This window comes from Sarcophilus harrisii, chromosome 3, assembly GCF_902635505.1.
Source record: "Sarcophilus harrisii chromosome 3, mSarHar1.11, whole genome shotgun sequence".
Lineage (NCBI taxonomy): Eukaryota > Metazoa > Chordata > Mammalia > Dasyuromorphia > Dasyuridae > Sarcophilus > Sarcophilus harrisii.
In genome coordinates, this window is record NC_045428.1 from 290,538,755 (window position 1) to 290,565,607 (window position 26,853).

At 37.4% G+C, this 26,853-nt stretch overlaps 2 protein-coding genes across 2 annotated transcripts in view; one reads left to right on the top strand and one right to left on the bottom strand.

Annotated features, from left to right (window-relative positions):
- Positions 1 to 2,990: 2,990 nt before the first annotated feature.
- Positions 2,991 to 26,853, top strand: part of NECTIN3 (nectin cell adhesion molecule 3) — a gene marked incomplete at its 5' end in the record, with an annotated part of 174,030 nt that continues 150,167 nt past the window's right edge. The window contains one exon of the mRNA XM_031961279.1: positions 2,991 to 3,174. Within this exon, the coding sequence (XP_031817139.1) occupies positions 2,991 to 3,174 (184 nt within the window). The remainder of the gene's footprint in view (positions 3,175 to 26,853) is intronic.
- LOC100930169 (nanos homolog 3-like) lies at positions 14,414 to 14,959 on the bottom strand. Its single transcript, XM_003763576.3, has one exon. The coding sequence runs from the start codon at positions 14,957 to 14,959 to the stop codon at positions 14,414 to 14,416; it is 546 nt and encodes a 181-aa protein (XP_003763624.1).

Sequence of the window (26,853 nt, forward strand, 5' to 3'; positions counted from 1 at the left end):
TGTCTCACATAAATCACAAATGTGAAATCTTTGAAGTTACACAGTTCAAGAACAGTAGTAAAAATTATAAAATAGCCACTTGAAATCTTACTCTAAATCAAATCCTTGAGGTTTGAAAAAGTAGCATGATAATGGAAATTGGAAATTGCTTGTTGATCTATAAAAACTTTTAGGGGTCCAAATTGCATACATTTACGAAAAATATAAACCTATTCTAAACATTTAAAAGTTACATTCTTGGTGTAGTTCATTTAAGGAGACCCATTTGAGTAGTTAGTAGTGTCAAAGTAGAGTCCTTATCTAGGTTAGGTCTTGAAAGTTGCCACAAATGGAAAGTGGTATTTACAAAGTATTTTAACATTTCTGTTCCCTACAGGCAAATAAGCATAAAGATAATTGCCATTTTCTTTGTGGAGTATGTGTTTTTGTAAGATGCAAGATCAAAATCATTATTATTAATAAAGGGCATATATGCACATAAAGCACAGGCATGGTGTCCTCCTAATGCCTATAAAACATACCTACTCTTTTTCCCTTCTCATGTCTCTAGGTCAAAAGACAGCATAATCACAGCATATAGCGCTAATCCAATTTCTCTAAATAAGGAGGTAACATTTTGGGGGAGGAAATCTCCATATCATCTTTTTGAAAAAGCACAAAATTTGCTAATCCCCCATGGTCTCTATAACAGTAGTACTGTGCCCCTCACTTAAACCTTTTGGCACATCTTCAAAAATAGGATAAATAGGTTCTTCGGGTGCCTGGATCCTTCAGGGAACTGAGAATTGGGGTCTGGGAGGATGGGACTGGAAGGCATATAAAAACTGTTGCTTAACATTTAAGTGAGCACCAATAATATATTAAGCGTGAACAAAATATATAAAACAACCAGACACTCACTGCCCACTGGGCTGTTTCAATGTGCAGATGAACTAGATTTCAGAAATTCGGTTACGATAATTTTCTCAAGGGAAAAGAGTGAGGTCTAGACCGTTAGCGGTGTTGGAGTAGCAGCATTTCGTCAATCCTGGTCTTCTCCAGGGGATCTCCTAAGGTGTTGCAGGATAGGTTTTTCTGATATCTTGACTCCTGAGGACAGATTGTTTTTGAGAGAAAGAGCTGGTTCTTTTCAGGGAACTTCCCCGCTGGCTATTGCAGTCAAATTGAGAGCAACCAGGAGGAAGTAGGGAGGTAAAGTTGGAAGAAGGGAAGAAAAGATGGGATTAAAAGGAGAGATACATGATTGAAGCAAAGAGGCAACGAGAGGCAGAGATTAGGAAGAAGCATTTATTAAGCTCCTACTAAAGAAGAAATAATAGGCAGGAGCAGAATGGTGGCTAGACTTGGAAGGTGAGTAAAGATAGTTAATCTTGAATGAAGACCGTGGGTGGCAGCGGTGAGTGTGGAGGGGGAGCCCGGAGTGATTTAAGTGGGGAGGGCAGGAGTAGTACAGCAAGGGCAGGCAAATGTTAATGATGTAGCGGAGCCATCCCTAAGTCTCGAGGCTGTCGGTTCCGGCTCAGAGAGGGTAGATTTGTGACTCTGTAGCTAGATCGATGCGAAATTAATCGTCCTGGTCCTGTTGACAGGTGTCCCCACACAACCCAACCCGCCTGCTAATATCAGCATCCCTACAAACGAAGGGGCAGCCTTCGGATGCAGGGGTGGGTTGGAGGATGGGGGGTGGGGAGGGCTGCTCTCTTTCTCCTCTCCATCCCCAGAACCCCGCCCCAAAACTCAGGCCACAGAATGCGTATTGTGAGGGAATGAGAAAGCTAAGAAAAGGAATCCCGGCCCAAAAAGTCTCCTCCGAAGCCCACTCGTCCGCCACGGCCAAAGGATATAAAGAGATACAGGAGGGGGGGATGGGCAGATATAATAAAATTACACCAACGAGCGAGAAATTCAAACCTCCTCCTCGCCCTCCCCACGTCCCCAGTCTGGTCTGAGCCATCCCTCTCCTCTCCCGGGGAGAAGCGTAAGAAAGGGAAGGGTGCAAAATCCCCACTCTTGTTCTTCCCCAAGGCCTCCCCGCAACATCAGGGCACAAAGGCCCTTTAAACAAACCCGCCCGGGCTGCAGCCAGGAGGGCAAGGAAGAGTCGCTTTCCGCCTCTAGAACGGGAGAGGAGGGGACTTTCGTCTCCTTCGCTCGACCTCAGTCCCGGAGAAGGAAAATCGCGAAGGGCGAGAGTCCGGCCAGGAGGAAAGGCTAGCCTCTAAAATGGGCGACGGAAGGACGGTCTCCCCCCCCCCCCGCTCCCGCCGGGGCCCGCGCGGCGCAAACGCCCCGCCTCCGGCCCCGGACGGGGCGCCAGCAGTGACTGCCCCTCCGCCCTCCCCTCTCCGCCGCCGTCTGCCGCCGGGGCGCGGTGGACCCCGATGGGGAGGAGGCGGGAGAGACCATTGGAAACGTTCGGAGGGGAGAAGGGGTGGGGCCTGCGGGGGAGGAAGGGAAAGGGAAAAGGGCGGGCCCCCTTTATTCCCCCTTTCTTTCTTCTCTGTTAAATCAAAGCTTGGCTCCGAGAGATGCTCTTACTAGAGTGAGCGGGGGAGGAGGGGAAAGACATTCTCTTTTTCGGGAGGGGGTGGGCGCGGTGTAGACTTAAAGGTCCAGGCCAGGGAGCTGGAGTTTGGACAGAAGGGGCGGGGAAGTCCGAGGGTCCCCTTCCTCTTCGCTCGCTCCGCCCCCGCCCCCGCCCCCTCCCGCCCGGGGAGGGGGTGGTGCGTTCCAGTTCCCAGGAGTTCGAGGCGGGCGGGGGGAGGGAGGGAGTGGCCGTGGCGGCGGCGGCGGGCGGGCGGCTCCAGCCTCAGCCTCAGCAGCGGCGTCGGCGACGGCGGAGTGGAGGCAGCGGCGAGCGCTGGGCTCAGTGTCACTCGGCGGCAACGGCCACGGCGGCGGCCCGATCGGAGCGAGTCGGAGGCGCGCGCGGCGGAGCTGCCGCTGCCGCGGCCGCCGCTGCCCGGAGCCCGAGGCGCCGGGGCCAGTAGAGGCGGGCCGGGCGCCGGGGGGAGGGTTGGGGGGATGGCGCGGACCTCGCGGCCGGCTCCGCCGTACCCCGGAGGCGGCAGAGCACAACTTTCCCCGCTTCTCCCCCCGGAGCCCGGCTCCTCCGGCCGCCGCCGCCGCTGCTGCTGTTGCTGCTCTTCCCGCTGCTCTTTTCCCGGTTCTGCGGTAGGTGAAGCTGGAGCCCCGCGCCGGGGGAGGCGGGCGGAGCCGCTCGCGCTCCCCGAGGTCCCCGCTGGGGAGTTTGGGGCGCCGCAGCGAGAGGCGGTTGGGGGTCGGCCGTTGGAGGCGCGGCGGGGGTGACGGACTTTGGAAACTTTTGCCCCGGTGCGCGGCCAGGACTTGCTCGGGCGGCTCGTCGGGGCGCGCGCGCGCGCTCCCCGCCGGAGTGTGGGAAGTGTGCAAGTGTGCAAGGGGGCGCGCGTTCGGCTGTCTCTTCTGTATGCGTGTGCATGCGTGTGCGCATCTGCGGGAGACGAGGCTCCCGGCTCCGGGGCCGGAGGAGGTGGGCTCCGGGGGGGAGGTGTGTCTCGCCCAGCCTCCCCTCCGCGCTCCGCCCGGCTCCCTTTGCCCGAGTTTGATTTGTTTTTATTTCTTTTAAGTGCTTAGTGTTGTGCTGCTATCCCCGCGTCCTCGGGACCGTTACTTCTGCCCCTCTCTCCTCCCTTCTCTCTCTGGGAGCTGCTGCAGCCGGAGGTGGGCGACTCCCGCCCAGGTCTTGGGGAGGGAGACGGCGAGCGAAAGTCCAATGAAGCGCTGCACCTCTTTTCTTTTTTTCGCCCTCTCTATTTCTTCCTGCGGACCTTTAAGACAAACTCCACTGCAAAAACCCTTTGAAACTAATCGGAGCCAGTAGACTGGATAGATAATGTAGTCTGGCTCCCTTTTCTTCCTGGAGCCGGGCTGCATCGGATTAGTCACTCCTGCAGCATCCCCTTACACTCACCTCTTCCTTCCTCCCTCCCACCACCGTTGTACCTCGGCGTGAGCCACTTCTTCCTTTATCTGGATCCTGGTGGCTGGCCAGGCGCCTTTGCGCCCCTCTCCGCGACCCCTCCCCCCAGCCCGCTGTCTGCTTTCCTTCTTCCAACAAGTCCTGTGTGTTCCCTGGAGTTCTGCTGTTGCAGCTTTTTGTTGTTTGTTTTAATACCTATTTGCACCAGCTGCCTCACTAACCTCTCCCTCCACAGCATCCTAGTCTTTCCTCTCTTCCCAAGCCGTGTTATTTTCTTATAAATTAGTCTCATGTTGCACGAATTAGTTTTTAGATTACAGTTTCTCCTCCACATGTGAGTGATGGCGCTGGATGCTTGTGGTTGTAGTATTCCCCCCCACCCCACCCCTCCGACTTTATTGTTGGTTCTTGTTTCAAAACACTCCCCCCCAAAAAAAACTGCCTTTTTGTACCTGGAAGTGGGAAAGGATTTTCTCCCTTCTCCCTCAATGAACGATATTTGGAGATTATTTTATCTTCACCCATCTCTTTTTTATAGAGATTATTGCTGGGGAGGGATAGTAATAATGGAAACTCAGATTTATTCTTTCCTAGCCCTTCCCTCCAAAAAGAATTCTGTTGAGTGAATGCAGGCTGCTGGGGGGTTGGCTGTTTAAGGAATCTGCCGAGAGTTTTGCTTGGTAATGGTGATTTGATGCATAGTGTGATTTGAAGGAAAGAGAAAATCATGCGAAACAGCTGTGCCCCTATGATTGTTAGGGGGACAAAGTTATCTTGCAGAGATTGAGTGCCCCTTATAGGCAGTGAAGTCCCACTACCGATTATCACTGTGTCCCTGGCAGTATCATGAATTAACAAGGTGTTTTTGACTTTAGATGTGTGAACGTGATAGGATCGTGGTTTGCCTTTCTTTTTTTACTGAATTCTTTTCCCCCTGTTTTATCTAATGATGAAAACTTGGAAGACAAATATCAATAGTGGTATCACCTTGTATTTGCGTTCCCTGAATCCTCATGTCTATAGTGAATAACAAATGCCCGCATCATAACCCCCAAATTTATAACATCTTTATAGTGGTGTGTAAAAAGGACGGAAGGAAAATAATAAAATTTATCTCAGGAAAAAGATCTGGCTAGGCAGTAACCCCATTCAAGACTTTGGCACCAGCTGATAAAGAGAGAGGGACTTGCATAACCTTTTCACAGTATTTGTGCTAGTGAAGTGTTGATTGCATCTTGAAGGAACACATTGGTTTACACACAGAAAAAAATTATAAACTTTTTCTTTAAATGTGAAAACGTTTGTGGGTATTTTTGTTTGTTTTGAGGAACTTGCTATTTTGTTTTCCAGCACTAAAAAAATCTTTCCTTTATGCTCATTTAGTATAAGAATATAGATGTTTTCTTTAAGGCTTTTTAATTTTGAAGTTATTGGATTCAACTTTCATGTACAAAGTGTTTCAGAAATCTTAATGCATTTTGAACTTTTTTTTTTAAAAAATAAGGTTTTATAACTCAAAATGCACTAAGGCTTTTGGGATACCCTTTATACAAACTCCACTTTTATTTAAGTTTTTTTCTGAATGGCAATTTAGTATTAGGTCACGTAAATTTGTCAGTTTTTCTGAGTTTTTCTATTTCCTCAACTTTGAAAATTTAGTCTTTTGAGAAAGGCCTGATATGAATTCTAGCTAAATGTAGAAACACGAAATTTTCAAAAAGTTGTTGACAATAACACCCCCTTCCCCCAATATGTGCTTATTGATCAATGCCTGAATTAAGACATTTTAAAGATGATTCTTAAAACTTAATCTGAAAGATATTAAAATCATCAGGTTGTTTTGTTTCAACATTTGCAATATATTTTGTCAGTATTGTTACTTAAAAATATATACACATCTGGCATTGTCTTACTGGGGTAATAACAAACCAGTTCCTGTGTATTATTTTTTTCTGTTACATCCAGAAATTTGTGGATTAGGACAAAGCAAATTTCACAAACTCTAATTTGGTATAATATTTGCACATAGTGGGAGCTCTTGTTTTTTAAATTTAACTTGAAGCCTTTTGTTGTCTTGACTGCATTTTTCCCCCATGGGGGAAATTGCATTTTTTAACTGAACATTTTGTTGACACTCTTTATAATCTTTCAAAAATGATTGAAAATTTCTAACTGGTTGGTCTTAAGGATCTTGTTTTATAATACATAAGTTCCAATTATAGATCTTTTATCCATATCACTTATTAATTTAGTATTAATGCTGACTTTTTAAACTTTTTCCTTTCATTTTAGGCAATATTGGTAATTTAGATATAAGGGAAGGGTATTGGTGAGAATCTGTTGAGTCAACAAGTTGTGGAATTTTTTAAGTGATATAATCTTCCAAGTTATTTGTGATATTGTATCACGTCAAGACGAATCTATTTATTGATTACTATTTCTTAGCTATGCAAATAGAAAATCGGAAATAGAATTGAAGCAAACTGGAAAAACTAAGCATCAAAGAATAGCAAAAAAAACTTACTTGACTAATTTATTCTCATATTTTATTTTGATATCTAATAATAGACGTTGGGACAAAGATGAGGAATAGGGTTTTGTTCTTAATTTTCATAATAAGCATTTCTTGTTTTGTTTAAAGAATTTTAGTCCTTGAATAAGGTTCCATTTAAAATACACATAAACCCCATAAAACATTTTCTCTCTTTTGTTTTTTGTTTGGTTATGTTAATATTTATAATACATTATAATACATTTCAAACATTACATTTATAATATTTTAATATTGATGCAGGCAGTTTGCAACTTAAAATGAAAAGGGATCTTTTACTCTTTGTAGATATTTAATAGATACCTGCTTTTTTCTTTTTAACTTTATGGTAAGTCTTATCACATGTTTTCACATATGAAGCATTATTGTTTTCAGTGATAGATGTAGATAGAGCAAACCTTCTTAATTTGCAATCTGAACTTTTTTCTTTTTAAAAATATTTTGCTAACTTTCATTATATTTAATTTTCTTTGTAGTCCTATGCATTTTATTTTACACATTTTAAAAACATTCTGCAAAGGGATCCATAGGTTCACTAAGAGCTGTCATAGTTGTTATTTTTGTCAGAAACTATAATCCATTTTTGCACATTGTTATTTAACTATTACGTATATTGCATGTCAACTTTGGATGCCTGATAGTTACAATCCTTATATATTATTTTTTTAAATTATGAAATAATCATAGATTTCATTTTACAAATTTTGCTGGTATGAAAATCAACATTCTTGATATTTTTTCATAACATAAAACATTAACGTACTTAATGTATGCTTAGCTTGTAGAGATAACATTTTCCTTCACAAATTTTTGAATATTAGCTCTGTGAGGCTATCTGTTAGAGAGCCAAACAGGTAATCAATACTTCCAAAAACTGTTTGGTGAAATATTAGGTAGACTTTTAGAGTAATTATTTAATAAAGTTTGAATTTTTTCTTTTGAAGAAGGCATATAGTTAAATTTTTCATAAAGCAAAGGTAGTTTTTTCTTTAATAATTCTTTTTTCTTGTACTTTTATCAGGTAATATATTTAGTTTTAATGTCTGGAGGACAAAATACTTGAAAGTTTATTTATGTGAGTATAAGGGTGTAAAACCTTCCCCAATCCATTCTTAATTCTAGTGCTTTCCATTTGTTATTTTTACTGTGTATACCTTGTTTTGTGTATATTTGTTTGCATTTTTTTTTTCTCCAGTAGATTGGAAGCTGCTTGAGAACAGGGAAGTCTTTTGCTCCTTTTTTGCAACTTTAGCCCTTAATACAGTGCCTGGCACATAATAGGTGCTTAATAAGTGTTAAGTGACTGGCATAAATGAGAAGACTTTTTAAGTTTAATTTTAAAAGATTTTATTTTTGTATTAGAAGAATGAATAGTAGGAAAAGAACCTGTTTTTTCCCCTAAATGCAAGAAATAAAATTCAGCTTGATGTTTTCCAAGTGATGCTCTGATAATGCACAAGTATAGTGAGCATTATTAGTATCTGACAAAATTAAAAACAATATTCTTCTATAAAGGGATCATTCAGCAAATATTTATTATATGGATCTAATAAGTAGGAGAATACTTTCCTATTTGGATGACATAAAGAAGTTTAGATAAAAAGAAACTGGTCATTACCCACCTAGAAGTTAAGGATTCTTAGAAGTGTCTTTCAAGGAATCAGAAATCTTAAAGATATGAGGTTTTTAATTTATGACTTTTGATCTAGCCACAGATTATGTGTAGATCACTATTAGGTGGTCTTTTAAGATTCTTAAATTACCAAATTCAGGTTTAGAATTTCATAAATTGACATGTTTTTGTTGTCTTATTAGCATCTGCCACTATTAGAAAATAAAATGTGCTTTGGGAATCCTTTGCACACGTACAAATCCATACTTCTTAAGAATTCTGTTAGGCTAAAATAAATTTAACACTTTAGCTTTACTGAACAAATTAATCCTTTGATTAATGAAAAAGCCTTTATAAGACTTCTCAAAGTCAGGATTTTATGGTTTTGAGACATGATCTGTCTTTAACAACATTTAATCACAAAACAATCAACTTTGTTATATTGATTTCCTCCTTTCTGGGGGATCCTTCTTAGAGGATAGTGAGGAGACTTAATTTCAGGTTCTATATGTGATAACTCCCTGGATGACTTGTGGGCAAGTCACTTTATCCCTTTGCATCTAATTTTCCTTGATTATAAAATGAGAGTTGGATTCTGAGGTTTCCTTCGCTTTTAAATAGATGATCCTATACTTTTTTCCCATACTGAGAGGGGGAGGAGGATTAAGTACAAGATGGATGAGCTAAACCCTTAATTTACCCTTTAACCAACTATCACTTGTTTCCCAAACTAGAAATAGAGTTTAGGAGGACTAAATCATACCCCACTTAAAATTTAAAACATTTGTATCTGTATCTGTATCCTCAATGAGGATTATAAATGTTGGGGAATATAATTTTTTATTTTGATTAATAAAGAAAAAGTAAATTTTATAGTTGCAATTAAATTGAAGGTTTTGAATTCATTTTAGAATCTCTTCAATGGTAAAAATTAAGTTGATGAACAATAATTATTGTGTGTTACAGATGTTTCTGGCCAGTTTCCTGAAAGCTGCTAACAGTATTTTTTTCCATATATTTTTCCAAGTATTGAAGAGAAAAGTAATTTTTCATTATTAAAGTACACATTGTGGAGTATATTACCATTATTACTCTTAAATATGATTATTTGGGTTTACTGTCTGTGACAATCTTTCCAATTGAAAGATTAGGACAAGGATTGTAAATAATGTTTTCTTAATGATTTGTTTTCTTTCCTTCACTTTTGACCTCATAAAAACTATTTTCAAAACCTTCATTGAATTTCTTATTCTTTTTCTGATGAAAACTTAACTGTGATTTTTGGTGATTATAATTTATTTGTTCATGTAGTGTAGTAAATATTGTTGTGACAGATAAGTCTGAGATTCACATATGATCTACATGAAAAACATTTGTATAGTAACAACCACAATGTAGCTTGTTTGGCCCTTGTACTATAATAATTTTGGGAAAGGTGTTTGTATGTTATGCCCCTAATAATTTTTATTCAGTAGTCTGACAATCCTAGTTTCATTTAAATCTGAAGTGCCATGATATCTATGAAGCTTTTTCCTGATTCCTTCAGCTGATAGATCCACTCTTTCCCCAACCCTCCCAAAACAAACAAAAAGCACCTTGCATTTATTTTGTGCATCCTTATGAATGTATATATAATCTCCAATTGACTCTATGCTCATTGATGAGATATTAGTTGTTTTGCCTTTGTCTCCCCAGTGCCTGTAGAGAAGGTGCTTGCTTATTCACTGCTTATTGAGAGGTGCTAGCAATTCTTCTTGTAGTATATTGATTTCCCATGTAAACTGTGAAGATATGAATACAGGACTGCTTCAATTAGCGCAGTTGCCAACTGAGTAACTATTAAGATTTCTTGTTTCTGAGGCAAACAAACAAATTAGTTTTGTATTAGTTGTCCAAGTATCAAAAGTCTGACTTTAATACCTGGACAACTAATATGCAACTAATTTATTTTAATACTTTAAAGAATGATAACAAATCTACACATATTAATGTGAAGATGGGTGAGAAGTAAAACAGGTGAAACTTTTTCAAAACTTTATTTATAAAACAGCATTTCAGTTAGAACTTCTTAGCTTTTGTCAATGCTATTATGCTGTGTTTTGCTTCATTATTAAGCCTATGGGAAGTTTTACCCAGTAGAGGGCAGCATTTAAGAGGAAAGGTGCACCAACAGCCTATTAAAGCTCTATCTGATGCCCAATTAAAGATCTGGTAATGAGAATAGTTCTTGAAAAAGTTGATAAAATTTCAGGGTTTTTTCCCCATTAGTTATTTGACAAAACTTGAAAAATAGGTCCTTTCCTTGTGAATGAAGTAATTCTTTTTATTTATGTCTCAGCTTGGTGAAATGACTTTGAAAGAGTTCATATTCAGCACTCAGTTTTGATTCATATCATTTGAAATACCTTCCTTCTAAATACACCTGCTTAAATTATAGTTATCCTTCCCATGGAGTTTTCCTAGGACACTTTAGCACTGTAGGAATGAGAAATTCCTCTATTTATCTCCAGAGGCTCCCTATTATCTCTAGGATCTAATATAACATTGACAGTTTTTTTAATGCTAAATTAACTTGGATCTTTCCTACTTTTATAGTATTCTTAGACCTCATTCCTCTCCAAGGACTCTGATCCAGTAATACCACCTTTCTGTTCCTCACACAAAACAGTCCTTCCTCTACCTTCCTCTCGTCATCTCATCCCCGTCTTCTCTTGACTTCCTTCAAATTTCCTAAAGTCCCACGTTCTGTAAGATTTTCTAGTACGTTAGTGTTTTATCTCTGATAGACCTCGTTTGTCCTGTGGGGATCTTGTTTGTACAAACTTGTTTGCTTGTCTCCTTATTAAGCTGTGAACTCCTTTAGGGCAAGGGTTATTTTTTGCCTTTCTTCACTTAGCATATGTAGTGACTGACATGTAATAATAGGTAATTAATAAGTGCTTGTTTATTTCAATAATGATATTTCTCTTTCACATGATTTCATTTATTGTTAAACTACTTTTTTGGTACATACATCATCTACATTTCCTTGAAGACAAGGACCTCATCATATTCTTAGCCAAAGAATTCTTTTTCCTCCCTTAAAATTTCTTATATCATCGTCCATAGATCAAACACAAAATTGGCTGTATTGTAATAGAAATAAAATGTTAATTTCCCAAAAGATAGTCAAATAATATGAATAGGCAATTTTGAAAGGAAGAAAATATAAGCTATCAACAGCCATATGAAAAAAATGTTTCAGATCACTAAATTCAAATTGAAGTAGTGCAGGTTTTACTTGCTCCTACCCATCAGTTTAAAGATGACAAGGAAAATGATGGTTGTTGGAGGGGCTACAGAGAAGCAGATATAATACTATATTATGTTGAAGCTATGAATTGCTCTGAATACTTTGGAAAGCAATTTGAAAACATGTCTCCAAAGTTAGTAAACTGTATATGCCTTTAGATCTAGTGACACTACTATGTAGCTCTATCAGAGATATAAAAGGAAAATGACCCATACACACACACACACACATATAGTATTTAGGAATAGCTAGCTATATTATGGTGTATGAAAGAAATAGCATATTATTGTATTATAAGAAATTTTAAAAATGGCTATTTTCTGATAAATCTAGGAAGTTCTATCTGAACTGATGTGTAAAACAGAGAGCAGCAGAAGCAGGAGAACAAGTTTATACAGCAGAATTGTAAAGGGGTAAAAAAAGATTTGAACACTGACAACTTTGATCAGTGCAGTATAAAAACTATGTTTCAGTAGGATTAATGACTAAACCTGCTATCCACTCCTAGAGAGGGGTCATGTAATCAAGATGTAGAATGAATATACATTTTTGGTTTTTATAGTTATGGTATGTATTCATTTCTTTTTGATATTAAATATTTTATTTTCCCTAGCAACATGTTAAAAACAATTTTTTGCATTTGTTTTTAAAACTTTTGAGTTCCAGATTCTTTAACTTTTTCCCCATCCTCACCCCCAATAAGAAGGTGAATGTAAAGTTAAGCAAAATATTTCCACAAAAGTCATGTTGTGTAAGTTCCAGGCTAGCTCTCTGGAGGCCTCAGTCAGAGTCAGGGTAAGCAAAAGTCCTTGGTCTTTAGGGAGAAAAGTAAAGGGGATGGGCAAAACTGCCACACAATCTCCACCAACCTCTCTTCTCCTCTTACTCCTCCAAAGTGACTGGCTTATCTCTCTCCGCCCTCTAATCCGGTCTAAGATTTTCCTAACCCCAAGCTTTGAGCTAGCATTAACTGAGAGAAGAGAAATTCCAAAAATGCTAATAGAGTTATTGGCCAATAGGTAATTAGCCTTAAGTGGTTTGTTGTCTGATTCAAGTGTACCTATTCAGAGTTTCAGCCCTTTACAATGTTTTAAAGAAAACATAGACCCCTCCCCCCCCCAAAAAAAAAACCCTTCAAAAAATAAAGTAAAAGAAAAAAGTAAGCTTCAATCTTTATTAAAACACAGTTCTTTTTCTCTGGGTATGGATAGCACTTTTCATCTTAAGTTCTTCAGAGTAATCTTATATCATTGTACTGCTGAGAATAGCAAAGTCATTCACAGCTGATCATCCCACAACATTGCTATTACTTTATATACAGTATGTTTCACTTTGTTTGAATTCATGGAGGACTTTGCAGGTTTTTCTGAGAGCATTCTGCTCCTTACTTTTTATAGAATACCACGGTCCACAATTTATTCAGCCATTCCCCAATTGGTGGACATCTTCTCAATTTTTCATGGGCAATCCTTTCTCCCTTTTTTTCTTTTAGAGTATATTGCAATTTTCAGTTTATAAATGCAAGGTGAAAATAATTTTAAAAATTGGGCTCTAATAAAAATGGGTGCCACTTTTGAAATGGTTCTGCACATGGTTGACTACTTTGAATCAGTGATCAAAATCAACAGTAATTATAAGAGACTACAGATGACAAGTCAAATGTTATAACATCCTGTGTACAGTGGTTAAAGTCTTGTGATTAGTGGGGGTTTGGGTTGTGCGATTGTTGTAAGTCTAAATAGTATTTTTGGGGGGTTGATTGTATTTTTGATTTATCTGGGAGGAAAGATTTATCAGGGATTAGAGAGTGGTGTTTGGTTATACTGTGGCTGTGGCTACTGAGGAGTATCCAGAGAGTTGGGTAGGGAATTTGGTGGCTTTTAGTATGTTGTTACTTACTTTGTTAATAGAAGTGATTTGATTTATGATGTCAGGCGAGGTTGAAGTTGTTACAGCTATTGAGTTGTTTGATTTGTTATGTTATAATACCTTAGGTATGATTTCTTGAAATATGCTGTTAAAATCCCTAAGTTGAAAAACAGGATAATATATGTACTCTGGCACCTTTTCATAGAAAAATTTAAAATAGGTATGAAAAAGCCCACCTCATTCAGAAAACACTTGATTTCCCAAGAAACACAGAAACACTAGCCAAGGACAGTAGCAGTTTAAGATATTTAGAATGTAAACTCAATTTACAAAATATGAAGAATGGTGAAAAATTGAGTAATATTACCTTTTAAATCAGCATGGAGAGAGATCGTCTGCAGAAAGCTTTAGATGATAATTCATCTAAACCACATCATCCCAAAAATAATTGTAGTTTAAACTTCAAGGTAAAAAAGGACAGAAAAAATGAATATGATGTCAGTATTTCTTTTTTTTAATGGTCTTTCTCTTTATTTTTGGAAGTAATAACAAATCTTAAAAAAGATGTGTAAAGGAAAGCCGAGGATCTTGTAAGGAAATGCCACTCATCTCCAGAATTCACAAAAGGCCTTTTTATAACAAGATAACATTCCCTTGTGCCAGATCAGTTTTGTCCATTGAATAATCAAGGGAATCAAACCTGCATGCCAGTCACTGAGGACTGGAGGAGAGTGATAGAATCCCCAGTCCTGTTGTTAGGGTCATGTCTCAGGCAGACTTTCACCCAGTAGACCTGTCCACTCTCCTTCTGGGGCTTAGTTCTCAGCCTGTATGTACCATTAAAATGGGAGTCCCTTAAGGCAAATCATTGTCAGGGACAGAGGTAGGAACCGGGATGAGAGTCAGGAGGTGGGCTTGTGGTACCAGATGTGGTATTAAGGGGCTGTGCAATGAGGAAAGCTACCAGGAATCTAGGAGTTGAAGCAGAGCTGGGCCCTGGACAGAGACTGCCCCCGTGCCCTGAATGTTCTTTCTTTTGTCCCATACTAATCCTTTCTGTCCTTCTGTCTGCTGGCTTGGCAAAGCAAGTGCTTGGGTCTCCTAAGGTAAGGTTCTCTTAGGCAGAAGCTAAAGTTCATGGTTGTGGAGTTGTGGAGCTGTTGAACATGTGCCACTGCCAGCCTTGCTTTCCTCCAAAACCCTGGTGGGAGTTTTTACTTCAGGAATTATAGGAAGCCTCTTGGTCCTGGTCTTGGTCAAGTTGAGCTCCTCCGATGGCCTCCTCAGGGTGGCTCGTTTGCCAGCTGAATTGCGGGTCGTATAGCTGTATACAGATATGTAGTCCTTGCTGGTGAGTGGGCAGAAGCGCTTGGTGTGGGCATTGTCTTGCGTGGCTCTGCACTGTGGGCACACATATTTTCTTAGAATAGGGCACACCACCCGGCCTTCCTGGTCCTTCAGCGTATGGGACAAGTAGATGTTTTGAGACTCCCCGTTGTGCTTGCAAAAGGTGCAGAGGGAGTTCCTGGGGGGCAGGAGGTCCTGCCTCAGACTGGGTCCAGGATCTGGGCCTGGTTCTGTACCTGCCACCCGGGGCTCCAGTTTTTCCTTCCGGAGAGCCCCCACCACATTGGCTAGTCCCAGATAATCCCTCCACAGATTGAAGACCTCCATCTCAATTGTTTGCCAGCCCACAAGCAGCGGTAGGTAAAGATGATAGGTAGGATCAGGACCAGGCAGAAGTTGCAGTCTTAAGTATTCTCAAGTAGCCAATTAGAACAGGAAGAAGTTAAAGAGCCCTTTCCCCTTGCTCCCTGCCCCCAATTCACTTGGAGATTTGAAGTCGGGTCTTAGGGGAGGAGTCTCTTCCATTTCACTCCACAGTCAAATAACCTTCTCTTTCAGTATTTCTATAAGAAATTCTTCATGTAATTGATACCTGAGCAATTGTCCCATTTGATCCCTAGTCCTCAATGTGCTTAAGAAAAACCAGTAGGAGGGCGCAGTGGATAGAGCACCAGCCCTGAAGTCAGGAGGACCTGCGTTCAAATCTAGACTCAGACACTTACCACATCCTAGCTGTGTGATCCTGGGCAAGCCACTTAACCCCAATTGAGAGAGAAAGAGAGAGAGAAAGAGTGAGAGTATGTGAGTGTGGGAGAGTGTGTAAGCTTTTAGGATTCCCCCTTCAACTCTAGTGGCTTTCTATTGTGGCTTGAATAAACTATAAACTATTGTTTAACTTTTCAAATCTCAATCTGTCTTCCATCTTTTCATCATTGCTCTCCTTCCTTCAGGTATTTTGTGATCTGTCCAAACTCCACTTTTATCTTTCTCACAATACTACATCCTCCCTTTGACAGTACCCTATGCCTAGAATGAATTCTTTATCTCCACTTCATTGAATCCCTATCTTCCTTAAAGATGAAACTCATTCATGAAATTTTTCCTGGTCCTTTCCAAATATTAGGGTCCTCCTTCCCTAACTGTTTTATATATGTTAACTTTTTATTCAATGTATATTTTTATATGAACCTGTGGCCTCCGGCCTCCTCGATTACATTGTAAGATTTGTTTTCTTTTTTGTGCTTGTATCTCCAGCACCTAACAGTGCCTGGCACATAGCAATCATTAGTATAAGTACTTGTAAATTACTTATTTTTTTTTCATATATATGAGGATTTTCTTAATAAAAATGTGAAAAGGCTTGGTCAGGCTTTTCAAGGATCATTTCTACTTTCATTTCAGTTTTACAGGTTTTTGTGAAGTAAATGTTTGCTGGTGATAGTTTGTTAAATTTTTGTGTTTCTGAGGCCTTCAACTTTATCAAAAGTAGCATGTTAATTTTAACGTTAAAACTACAAGGAAATGATCTGAAGTTGAGACTCTCTTCATATATTGGATTATCAAATAAAAATAAATTCCTGCTTATCTGAACTATATTTTGAAACAGATGTTCATGGTGGTCAGGTGAAAAGATACCAAATATAAATAAAAGATAAATCTATGATCTAATTTTGTGATTCTGATTTAGAATTGCTTTGATTATATGTATTCCATGTACCATCTGTTGCAAGAAATGTAAGTGAAGCTCTACCATTGTAGGGGGCAGATTGAGAACTAGTCCATAGAGATGGAACATGGCTATGATAGTTTTATCATTCTCTAAGGGTAGAAAAGGTGGCATGTAATGGGGAGCAATCAGGGAAGCACTCAGCAGCCTTTATCCCCACTGTGCTGGCTTCTGCTTGCTTTAATAGGTACATTAATCACTGTAAATCCCAGCATTTCTATGAGTTAATCTTTCAGCAGGAAAAAGACTCCAAACTGGAGAAACTTATGCTATTGCTAACAGCTGCATCACCTGTCTCAAGAGACTTTGAGAGGCATCTTTTCCATATCTATACCTAACCAACTACAGGTTTACAGAATTGAATGGGCATGTTAATTTTAGGCTTTCGGATGGCATGTTAAATTTAATTAGCTTAGTAATGATTTGTAATTATGTTAATATTCAATTTTCCCTTATAAATAGAATACTTGTAGACATTTGGGACTTTTAAATTTCAAACTTTACTGAGAGTCCTAATAAAGTAAAGTCTTCTTCCTTTTCTCCTATAAAAGTTATATCTGTAGTAAGCAAGAAGTTTGTATACTGTCAAACATTTTAAATAGTGTAAATCTGGATAAGGACAATAAATACTAGTCATCTATGATGTTTCCTAGTAGAAATGTTAACAAGCAAACAGTGATAACGAGTTATTGACTGATGAGCATTTTTTTCTGATCTTTTAAAAAATAGTTGAAGTGATTCAGAAGTAGAGATATTTTGGGGGAGGAACGATAGATGAGGATCTCACAGAATGAGAGATCATGGAAGTTTTGATTATTGTTGATATACTTATGAATCTGATGAAATACAATCCCATAGGAGCTAATAGTAACTTTTTTGCTATATTGAAACTAGCTTCTATTTACAAAATTGTTTTGAATCGCATATATAGTAACAGAGAACCTGAATCTGGATTCTGACTGCTGCTTGTGCTGTGTGGCATATTGGGTAGGTCACTTTTGGGCTTCAAATTCCAAATCTGTAAAATGAGGAGAATGAAGTGTATGATGCCTACGGTCTTCTTCTTCCATTTTAAAATCTATGCTTCTAAGACAAAAAAGATCAGAATCTAATGGCAGATTTTAGTTGTGATTAGTAAAAACATTTAAAAATACATAAGCAGTTAATGAAGTTTTATTGAATTTTATGGAACACATTAAAAACACAAACTCTTATTACATTCTAAAAGTTGATAAAAATTTTCAGATTCTTGGATAAAATTAAATTGAAAATAGTTCTGAAGTTACATAGGAACATGTAGGGTTTAAAAAAATAAAATAAAACAACATACTTGTGCTTTGCTGCCCTCTACAGTTGTCCAAAATAGTCCCTATGAAGATACTTCCTGCCAGCCTTTTTACATTTGAGCCATGGATTTCACCTTTCAGTGTGATGACAAAATTTTGTTTTTCAGTCATTTGATATGACTAAAGTTGTTTTGAAGTGAAGGGAGATAGAGTGGGAATGGAAGAAATCTAGCTTCTCAGCTCCTTATGATCATGGATATATATTTGTTTTTTGTTTTGTTTTGTTTTGTTTTGTTTTTGTATCCTTAGTGCTTAGCCCTTAGTGCTTGATACTTAGGGGTTTAGCAAATACTTAATGACTTGAATTGAATTATTTTTTGCTTGTACGGGTTGCAGCGCTTCAATGAATTTTTTTAAAACTCATTCTATACTTGTCCATCATGGAGAGATATCATTTCATATTTCATATCTTGAGAGAGGGGGAGAGAGAGAGGGAGAGAGGAAAGAAAGGAAAAGAAGGGCAGGAGAGAGCTTAAAACAACTAAATTTTAATTGTTTAAATTTAGAATGATTGTTGATGGCCATTCTGTGGTGGTTTAAGTTTTAAAAAGTTTTTTTTGCATAATTTTTATGGGCATAGAAAACTAATTTGTTATATTGTACTATCCTGGGTCTTTGCTTTTTTTGCTTTAGTATCACCAACTTAATGTTTTAATTGGCTCCCCTGGGTTTAATAATTGTTTTTATTCAGATGATATGTATATGTGTCTTTTAGACATCTAGAACTGGTTATACTGTTATCTTAGATTCAGCATGTCCCTAACAAAAATAACTCCCAAGCCCCTCTTCTGAACTTCTCTGTTGCTTTATAGTGTACACTGTTGTCCCATCTACTCAGCCCTGAAATCTTTTTCATATGCTTCAATTTATCACAATCACTCTATCCTATCCATTGCCAAATATTGTCCCTTCCGTACATCTTATATCTTAATATGCCCCTCTGTACCCATATAACCCCAATCCTAGTTCAAATACTCATTCTTCTTGCTTGGGCTTTTGTCTTCTAACTAGTCTCCTTTTCGTAATTACTTACCTACTCCAATCCACCCTCCATTCCACTGTCAAGATTATTTTTCTAAGTCTGATTATGTTGTTATCCTCTCTGAATCTCATAGAACTTAATTGATTCTTCTCTCATCTCCTATAGTATATATAAAGTTTTCTGTTTAACATTTAAAGCTTTTCATAATATGACTCCTTTTCTGTCTTTCTGGTGTTTATTTTGCTATCCTTGCACAAACTCTGAGCCAATTGCATTGGCCTTTGTATAGGTCTTCAGATTCGAGTCTCACTGCCTTAGTAGTGGCTTTCCCCATTTTCTACAATTCGTTTCCTCCTCCTCCTGCCTCTCAGTTTTCCTGAGTTCCTTCCGGAGGTCAGCAGATCCCATCTTCCACAGGAGACTTTTCCAGTCACTTCAGCTCAAAATCCTTTGATATTACTGTTATCTACTCTGTATGTATTTTATATGCATTTAGTGACTTAAATGCTATCTCACTCCATTAAAATGTATGTTCCTTGAGGGCAGGGGCTGCTTTTACCTTTCTTTGAATACCTAAGACTTAGCATGATGCTTGGCTCATAACAAGTGCTTGTTGACTTCAGAATAAATGATACTGAGAATTATAGCTATTATGATGCTTTTATCTTCTATGCAAAGATTAGCTTTATATTTTGAAATTTAATGTTTAAGTGCAGTAAGTCTTGATAGTACAGGCTGAGGCTGTCTGTGTTCAAAGCCTACACCAACTGATAGTGGTTGGCTCATGTCAAGATTTGATGGGTACCAACTCAATTCTGAACTTAGTTCATATAGTAAGTAATCATTATGCATTCAGTCTCAGTTGTAGTGAGTTTATAGGTTTACTTTTTGTTTGGTTTAATTTGAACTTTGTGTTTATTGAACAAGATGAATTATTTTTATGGGTTTTATATTTGAAAATAACAAATCATTTTGGTCCTTGGCATTGTTGCCTCAATTTGGAAAAAAGCATTAGCAGTTACCATCTAGTTCAAGTAAGGTTTCCAGCCTTCTATTATCTTCTTCCTCTTTATGTACTTTATTTTTAGTCAAACCATGATTATTAGGTGAACCCCAAATTCAGCCTGTTACTTCTCTTTTCCATGGATTTTTGCAGCCATCAATTATACTCATTCCTCATCTTTACCTTCCAATGTCCTTTATCAATTAATGTGCTAATCCCATTCTTTAACATGTAGAGACTAGTGAAAAAAAATTGTGTGCATAGTAAAGAAAAGCAAATGTTGAAACTGTGGTCCATTGCCTTTAATAATCAGGAAATTAGGTAAAGAGAAAAGGAGGAAAATGCAGAAAAGAGAGTTGGGGATCAGAGAAATGAGTAAGTTTATCTGTGTTCGTGTCAAGGTAAACTGATATCAAAAAAAGGGAGAGATAAGTTAGATGAACCCCTTCCTCCTTTCCCCTTCTCCTTCATATTAAGTTGTGAAATTTTTGAATTTGTAGTGGTCTAGGTCATTGGTACATGGATATAATATGCAAAGTATAATTATATAATATACTGGTGAAAACCTTAGCTATGTGATGCTTTCTGGTATTGACACTTTCTGACCTAGTATATTTTCCTAGATAGTTTGAGGGTTTACTACCTCAATCAAAGAGGTTTTGTTTTTTAAAAAATCAGTATTGAAAATTTTTAATTCAGTTTATCAAATATTTATTTGATAAACACATATTATGTGTAACATAATCTGCCTATTACTAGGTGTTTTGATTTGACACTTAAACACAATTGGGAACAAACTTAAATCACTTGATGAGTTAGTGTCATCATTGTGAAGAATTAGATATCTAAACTATTGAATAATGAATGAATAAATAAATGTAAGAAAAAAATTTAAATCTGTTATATGTCAGGCAATGTGCTGGTGATTACCTCATAGAATATTTCATTATAATTTTGCACAGCTTTTAATTGTTGGAAAAGTGTTATTTTATATTGAACCAAAATATGACTTAATGACTTTGCTAAAAAAAATCATTAGTTTTGTTGTATGGGACCAGTTTTTGTATTCTTGGTTGGTTGAGGCCTGTCCTAGTTCTAGATATGAGATACCATGGTCTATCCTATTATAATCTTTTCCTTCATGGAATTTATATCTTAAGGAAAAATAATATAACAAGTCATAAATGAGTAAATGCTGTGTGTGTGTGTATGTGTGTGTGTGTGTGTGTACATATGTACATACACAAAATGAAAAGAACTTTTCATTCATTCATTGATTCATTCATTTATTTTGGTGCAGTGGAGAGTAAAATAGAGTAAGTAGAGTAAGAATAGAGGATCCAGGGTAGCTTGTAAAAGATGTGGCATTTGATCTCAGCCTTGAAGGATTTAAGGAATCTAAGATAATGTAGGTAAAGGGAGAAAAAGGTACAGGCATGTCCCCAGCAGTGGAGCATTACTGTTATAACCCCTCTATTGTCCCTTGGGTCATCTGTAATTTAGATTGTTCAAAATTGTGGTTATTCCATTATTTGCAGTCATATACCATTACTAGATGAATATTGGTGTCAAAAGAATGGTTTTTTGTTTCAAGAAAATGAAACAGACTTTGAATATGTCTCACTTATCTTTCCATCTTTCTTCATGGAAACCCTTCAGTTCTTTTGATCATTCTAGTTGCGCTTCCCTGAATATTCTTTGTTGTCACTTTCACCCTGAGATGCACAACCATTAAAGCCACAAAATATTATTTTTAGAAAGAAATAGATTTTTATGTCCAGATATTTATTTATCTTTATAGCTATAGGAACAGAATATCTGACTAATAATTTTTTTTGAACAGTCAACATTCCTTTACTGGGATTTATTTAAAAACCTAGACCTGTAATTAAATACAAAACAAATACAAAATTAGTTTAAATTATTTTCCTTTATCCATTACCATTGAGTTTATGAGGTTCATTCTTATGCTACTTTTCCACATATACTCTTCTGAGATCTTCCAAAAATTATTATTGCCTTAGAATTCTATCCAAAAGAATTTTTTGCCTATCATGTGGAGTTATTGGGATTCTGTTGGATTCTCCATTAATCTTGAAAGTGTTGAATAAGACCTCAGTGCAAAACCTTGCAGAGAAGTGACAGGGGAAGGAGGAGATGGGACTCTACCATGTATTTTTCCTCCCACCATTTTATTTTTTTTGAATATAATAATAGCTTTTTATTTTCAAAATACATGCAAATGTAGTTTTCAACATTTACTCTTGCAAAACTTTGTGTTATAAAATTTTCTCCCTTCCCTCTCCATCAAGTAATCCAATATAGGTTAAACATGTGAAATTCTTTTGACCATATTTCCACATTTATCATGCTGCAACAAGAAAAATTAAATCAAAAAGGGGGAATGAAGGAGAAAAAAACTAGCAAACAATAACAAAAAAGGCAAAAATATTTTATTGTGATCCACATTCAGTCCCCATAGTTCTTTTTTTGGATGCAGATGACACTTTCTATCACAAGTATATTGGAATTGTCCTGAATCACCTCATTGTTGAATAGAGCCACATCCATCACAGTTGATCAATCATCACAATCTTTTGCTGGGTAAAATGTTTTCTTGGTTCTTCTCACTTCAGTCATCTTCAGTTCATGTAAGTCTCTTCAGACCTTTCTGAAATCATCCTGCTGATCATTTCTTATAGAAGAATAATATTTCATAACATTCATATATTGTAACTTATTCAGCAATTCCCCAACTGATGAGCATCCTATCCACTCAGTTTCTAATTCTTTGCCACTAGAAAAAAAGGCCTGCACTTATTCAAACTTTTTTGCACGTATTCACCCCTTACTCTTAACACTTAAGAGATGACCATTCTACCTTGTTCTTTATTTCCCATGTCTAAGCCAATTTCCTATATGTAAGAACCTTGTTTTGAAGAGCATGGTTGTTTTGATTTTTGTTATTGTTTTAATCTAATAATTTCCTGAAGATATATATAATTGAAATTTTACTAAGGAGTTTGTCTTGAAAAGAGTCCATTTGAAAAGGGCAGCCTAATTGCTTATGTGATACACTTATGTGATAATTCCTTTTTAATGTTTTTGAAACCTAGGTCTAGAATTTCAAATGTTTAGCTAAAATACTTGTCATATTCATTGCCAAAACATTGCCCTAATACCATTTTAAGTTAATATTTTCCTTGTATATTTTGTCAGACATGCAAGATACTATTTTTTAGTTGCCCATTTGCTTTAATAAAAGAAATGATGTTAGACCATGTGTTAGACTTTAATTTAAAATTTTGCCCTTTGATATCACTTACTAAAATAAACTCTGATGACCAGAATTTGTGTTACGGAAATTCTAGATAGAAATTACAGGTATGATTTGACTCCAGACAGTAAATTCTCTATCTTAACTTTATGAGACATCTATGCAAAATGTGAAAGAGAAGATGAAAATACCTTTAAAATTTTTGTCTCTAATTTGAAGAAATTTAAAAATACAAACTTGTTCTTTATTATTTGCACTGTCCTTAGAACTGTAATCAGCCTTCCTCACCTTCTTCCTGGTATTCCCTGCTTCTTCCAGACTGAACTTAGGTACCACTTCCTTTTATTGAAAACCTTTCTTGATTTTCACATTCTCCAACTTCTTTGATTTAACTATTTTGTATTTATGTTTATTTTTATATACGTAAAGATATGCATGCCTCCCAAAATGTATTTATATTTCTCAAAAGCAGATAGAAACATTCATATTTTTAAGAGTACACAGTGCCTACCTAGCATCATGTAGGTTATTAATAAATAATTGGCTTCGAATTTTTCCTTTTGGAATCAGTCAATTAATTGTTCTCTTTCCTTTGGGCCTCAATGACTTCTATCCTTATAGTCATGTCATTCAACCAACAAAAGTAGTGAAATTGGGATAAATTGTTTAACGAGGACATGCTTTTGTTAATTCTAATTTTATCTCCTGCCTTAAATGCCCTATTTTTCTTTTTAATTTTCTTTTTTTGTATAATCTAATTTATAATTTGCAAGCCTGGCCTTTTTTTTTTTTTCATAAAAAGAGTTGGACCTATTATTTCTCACTATTGAACTAACAAATTGACCAGTTTTAAGCCCTGGGAGTCATCATTTGAAAAAAGGGTAATTTTGAAGTAGTTTTTGTTTTTTCTATTCCTTGTGCTACCTACCACTCTAATGTCTGAATTAGTATAAATAAAATAGTATAAATAAAAGTCTGAATTAGACTTTTGGTCTAGAATATAATACAACCTTTTAATTAATATCCGTGTATATGGTCTTTACCTATTCCAGTGCATTGTATTACACGTCATATTACTCTTCCTAAAACACTGATTTGGCCTTTTAGTTACCTTGTTTAATAGTATTCAGATTTGTCTCCATTCTGTATTTATTAGCTGTGTGACTTTGGGTGAGTCACTTAAGTACTGGATTCAGAAACCCAGCCCCAAACTTCTTTACCATCTTTGTGTTCTACTATTTCATTTTATCAAAGAAACCTATGTAGTTAGTTACAAGTAGATGGAATATTGCTTCCTTCATAATTTTTACTCCCATTAGATTGTGAACTCCCCTAGGAATAAGACTGTTTTTTCCCTTTCCTTGTATCCTCAGTATTTACCACAGTTCTTGTTATTTAATAGCATCTTAATAAATGCTTATTGATTGACTAACTCCAGTTCTTGCTTTTTTTTTTTCCTAACTGGAATATTTTCACCTCCTCTTCTGTGCTGACTCTCTTGACTCTCCCATGTCCTATTAATTGTGACCATTTTTCTTGATTTTCATATAGTCTTAAGTGTAGCAGCCTGAACTCCTCTCTTTTTCTCTGTACTTTGTAGCACTTGTCTCTCCAACATTGGTATTGTATGGTGGGTGGGTGGGTGTGAATGAATGTAATGACCTCGCTAGCACCCAGGACACCCCAGAATCAGCCAGAGTCAGGACAAGCAAAAGTCCTCAGTCTTTATTCTTGGTCCCCAGAGGCAGGATTGAACAGGATGGAAGCAGATTCTCCACAACCACTTTCTCCCTCTTCTACCACTGAGAGTGTGTGTGTGGCTAGCTTTACTCCAACCCCCTAGTCCCTCCTACAATCCTCTATACACCAATCATTGAGCCAGAACGGATAGAGGAAAAGACCATTTTCCAAGCATATGCCCATAGAGTATTGTCCAATCAGTAGTTAGCCTCAAGTGCTCAGCATCTCGACCTCAGTGCATCAACCCAATAGTTTCAGCCCTCTATGTAAGTGTATGTAATGACTATGGTACTCATTACATATTGATTTGTCTTTCCTCTTCCGTGCTACATTTTATGTTTCTTATAGACTTAATGACTTCCAGTAGTGTTTAGCTAGATGTTCCTGTTAGAAGATCTGGGTCTAAAATTTCAGCACTACCACTTAATCTCTAATTTAATTTCTCTGACATTTCTTTCCTTTTTTAAAAAATTAGTTGAGACTGGATTAAATGATTTTAGTCCTTCACAGGTCTAGATCCTACTAGCCTTTCTTAGCTTATTGAATCACCTTGTTTCCTTTAAAGCATAGCTAAGGTGCTTCTCTTATTACAATCTATTCTCAGTCCATCTACTTTTAGTATTCTCTCTATTCTTTATTTTATGTTGTTTTGTACTTTTTATTTAATTATTTGTGATTGTGTTGTGTACCACTGATAGAATATAAGCTCTGCCTTTATGTCCTTCAGCACTTTAGCATATTATATGCTTTTATCAGTTATTATCATATATAGTAAGTACACTTAGTATTTCAGTGAAGGAATTTATTGTAGAAACTTTTTTTTCCAGCTACCCTTTCTTTGTGTGTAGTGTAGGCATTACTCCTGCCACTGATAAAGATTACAGCCCTTGAAAATTTAATATATTGTCTTTAAGATTTACTGAGGGTGAACAAAATAATCACTTTGCTGAGGTTCCATTTTGTATGTATTGTGTACAATCTAGTTACTTATGTATTACCTCTTCCCTTCTACCACATTCATATATTAGCGCTAGCTCCTTCAGGGTTAAGGGTTGTCTTTGTCTTTCATTGTATAGCCAATGCATTTCCAGTCATATTGCCTGGTACCTAAGTTCTTAATAAATGCTATTTGATTGATTGAAGACCATCATCATCTCTGATAGATCTAGATACAGACTATTGCCTATTTCACCAACTGCTCCACTAGAAAGATTAATTTTTAAGCCTTAAACTGAAGGATAATTTTTTTTGGGGGGAGGCAAGGTATTTAGGGTTAAGTGACTGGGCCCAGGGTCACACAACTAGTAACTGTTTGTCTGATATGGGTTGGAACGCAAGTCAGTACTCTATCCACTGTGACATCTAGCTGCCCCTGCTGAAGGATTTTATATTTGATTCTGGTGGCAATAGAGCATCATTGGAATTGATTAAATAGAGGGGGAGGTGATATAGTCACATTTGGCTTTTAAAAGGATTGATTTGAAAGTTGAGTGAAGAATGAACTGGAGCAAGGGAGGCAGGGATACCAACCAGTAGGCTAATGCAATAGACCAGACATACATTGATGAAGTTTGCAAGTAGGCTAATAAATCTCACTAGATTATAGAGTGAATAGAAAGGAAGGTGAAGATTAGAAAGATAGCTAAGGGACAGCTTATAAAGACTTTTAAATGTTTTTTTAAAAGTACTTTATATTTAATTCTTGAGTTAGAAGAGAATCAACCACAGGAGCTCAATGAATGTATGTGTGTGCGGGGGGGGGGGGCAACATGCAAGATGTAAAATCACCTTAGCAGCAGGGTGAAGAATGAACTAGAGTGCATGTTGACTTCAGACTAGGAACTAGGAGACCATTGAAGTTATTGGCAATAATCGAGGCTAGAGGTGATAAAGACCTGAACTAAGGCTGTAGCTGTTTAAATGGAGAGAAGGGGATATATAAAACAACTGTTGTGAAGATAAACTAGTATTGACACTGCATAAGATATTAAGATAGATTGAGAGTAAGGAGATGGAGTCAGTACTGAAGTTACACACTAGGGTAACTTGGGAGTTAACAGTAGTACCCTCATTAATAACAGAAACATTTTGAAGAAGGACATTTTCCTGTAATGGGTATAGGAGTCATTTTTTAGAAAAGATAATTA

Coding starts and splice junctions, on each gene's coding strand:
- LOC100930169 (XM_003763576.3), bottom strand. CDS start 14,959: ATGGAGGTCTTCAATCTGTGGAGGGATTATCTGGGACTAGCCAATGTG.